This window comes from Ictalurus furcatus, chromosome 11 (assembly GCF_023375685.1).
Source record: "Ictalurus furcatus strain D&B chromosome 11, Billie_1.0, whole genome shotgun sequence".
Lineage (NCBI taxonomy): Eukaryota > Metazoa > Chordata > Actinopteri > Siluriformes > Ictaluridae > Ictalurus > Ictalurus furcatus.
In genome coordinates, this window is record NC_071265.1 from 240,001 (window position 1) to 242,500 (window position 2,500).

Below are 2,500 nucleotides of genomic sequence, written 5' to 3' on the forward strand. Positions count from 1 at the left end.
CAATTTCTTCTGGTTTTCTTCTATTTTTCTCTCCCTCTCTTGGGAATGGCTTTAATAGTCCAATTAACAATATACTGGTAGGACATATCAGAGCAGTGGCAGGTTTAAATAAAAATTATTTACATTTTAATACGGACTTATTCACACTGCTACTACTACTACTACTACTACTACTAATAATAATAATAATGAATCAGGTGTAAATTTATCTTAATATGGAGATGTTTATGTTGCAGATGGAAAACATATTTCTGAAAATTCTACAAATGGTGACATCACACAGCATGGAGGTGTGTGTGTGTGTGTGTGTGTGTGTGTGTGTGTGTGTGTGTGTGCGTGTTTAAATGGAAATATTGCTTTACTTTATCTTAGCGTAATATTTCTCTCAACTTTTTTTTACCTCACTATTATATTTAAATGCTATAATGGCTAATTTTACTCGGATAAATGTATTTAATCCTCAGCTCATTCTCTTTTAGAAAATAAACTCTAATGACTGTTAATGTCGATTCACTAAAACGACTCTTCGGTTCTGTGAGTCGACTCCCACTGCTCACCGCTTACGTTAATCTGTAGAATCAAACTGCCGACTCAAAGAGTCGACTCAAAGATCCGATTCGCGAGTGACATGTCACACCGCTGAATTTTACACCAAAAATATCCCCAACTTTGGCTTTTTTATTACTATTTTTTATGACTATTAAAATTTTTATATTTTATTTTAATTTTAATATGAAGAAACGATTTTGCTAAGTTTTATAAATAAATGTTAGCTCAGTTGGCTAAATGTTGTTATAAGCTGAAAAATGACCTCAGGCCTGAGAGTACTAGCTAACTGCTAAGTGAAACGGTGCTGTCATCGTTATCAGCGCTGGATTTAAAACTATAATTAAATTATTTTTACTGTAAACAAAGTAAAAGATGGAGTAGACGTTGTATAAGTACAGAAATGTGTGTGAAGTTAGCATGTCAGCTAGCAGTGTAGTGTTAGATACCACTGATGGTGTTATAAAAGTCCAATCACATGCATCTTGTTGTCATGGTAACATTGAAACTGATCACACACACATACACACACACACACACACACACACACACACACACAGGTAGAAAAGATTTGACTCCATGATGAGAGACGATTTAAGTTCTGAGGCATGTGGTGTAAGTGCATGTAATTTTATATTGTGTTATGACAGGGTACTCAGTGTGTGTGTGTGTGTGTGTGTGTGTGTGTGTGTGTGTGTGGAGGGGAGGGGCAGGAGGGTTATACAGTTTCTCCCATGTCCAGATTCATTTCAGTTCAGAGCACAGTGACTGAGAGACAGAGCGAGACTCGTTCCACTCGTTTTTCACCTCTACCTTTCTTTTCTTTCTCTTTCAGCTCCAGGACGGTTCTTCACAATGCAGCCAGCACACGTGGACCCCACCAAGATGGGTGTGGGGAAGGCCATCGCTGTCCTCACCTCTGGAGGAGACGCTCAGGGTGAGTGTGTGAAGGTGTGAAGGTGTGAAGGTGTGCGCACCTGTAGATGTGCTGACTGGGAAAGAGGAATCAGATGAAATACTGTAAACTGCATGTACAATATAAATAACTTTAGCTTTCATACATCTATAAAATACATCTACACATCTATACAATTACACATCTATACATTTACACATCTATACATCTACACATCTATACATCTATACATTTAGACATCTATACATCTATACAATACATCTATACATCTGCACATCTACACATCTATACATCTATACATCTCTACATCTATACAATTACACATCTATACAATTACACATCTATACATCTATACAGTACATCTACACATCTACACGTCTATACATCTATACATTTAGACATCTATACATCTATACAATACATCTACATATCTATAAAACTATACAATACATCTATACATCTATAGGAGGTGAAGTCAGATGAACATGAGGGCCTTTGCTTTGTCTCAGGGGAAACACATAGACTCATAAACAGATATAATTTATTTACAGGACAAAGCAAGACGTGACTTTTCCATCTGTTTATTTTTCAGAAAATAATTCATATGAATAAATATCAAATCATTTCATTCCTCTCTTACTTTTCTGTCTCATGTAAAGTTCCCATGTTAAGGAAGAAATACATTTTTAGGGTACAAAAAAGTAATTTACTATAACATTGTTTACAGAAAATTTTTTTTACAAAAGATTCCAAAAAAAAGTAAAATCACAGTAAAAATAAAAAAAAAAATCTCTGTGCTAATAAAGTATTATTATTAACAATAAATATTAATAATATATAAACATGTATTTAATTAATAATTATTAATAGTTAGGGTTGCATTATAATGAACTGAACATTTAACCCCGCTTTAATAAATAACACTCAATACATGCTACATTCATTTCTGTGGAATTTTTATGATAGTTGTTATATATCATTATTATTATTAGTAGTAGTAGTAGTAGTAGTATACACTAATTCAGCATATTTAAGTGT

At 33.8% G+C, this 2,500-nt stretch overlaps 1 protein-coding gene across 1 annotated transcript in view; it reads left to right on the forward strand.

The window, feature by feature from the left end:
* Window positions 1-2,500, forward strand: part of pfkmb (phosphofructokinase, muscle b) — a 20,567-nt gene that overhangs the window by 1,149 nt on the left and 16,918 nt on the right. Inside the window, exons 2-3 of the mRNA XM_053636379.1 lie at window positions 237-290; window positions 1,382-1,483. Coding sequence (XP_053492354.1) covers window positions 237-290; window positions 1,382-1,483 — 156 coding nt within the window. The remainder of the gene's footprint in view (window positions 1-236; window positions 291-1,381; window positions 1,484-2,500) is intronic.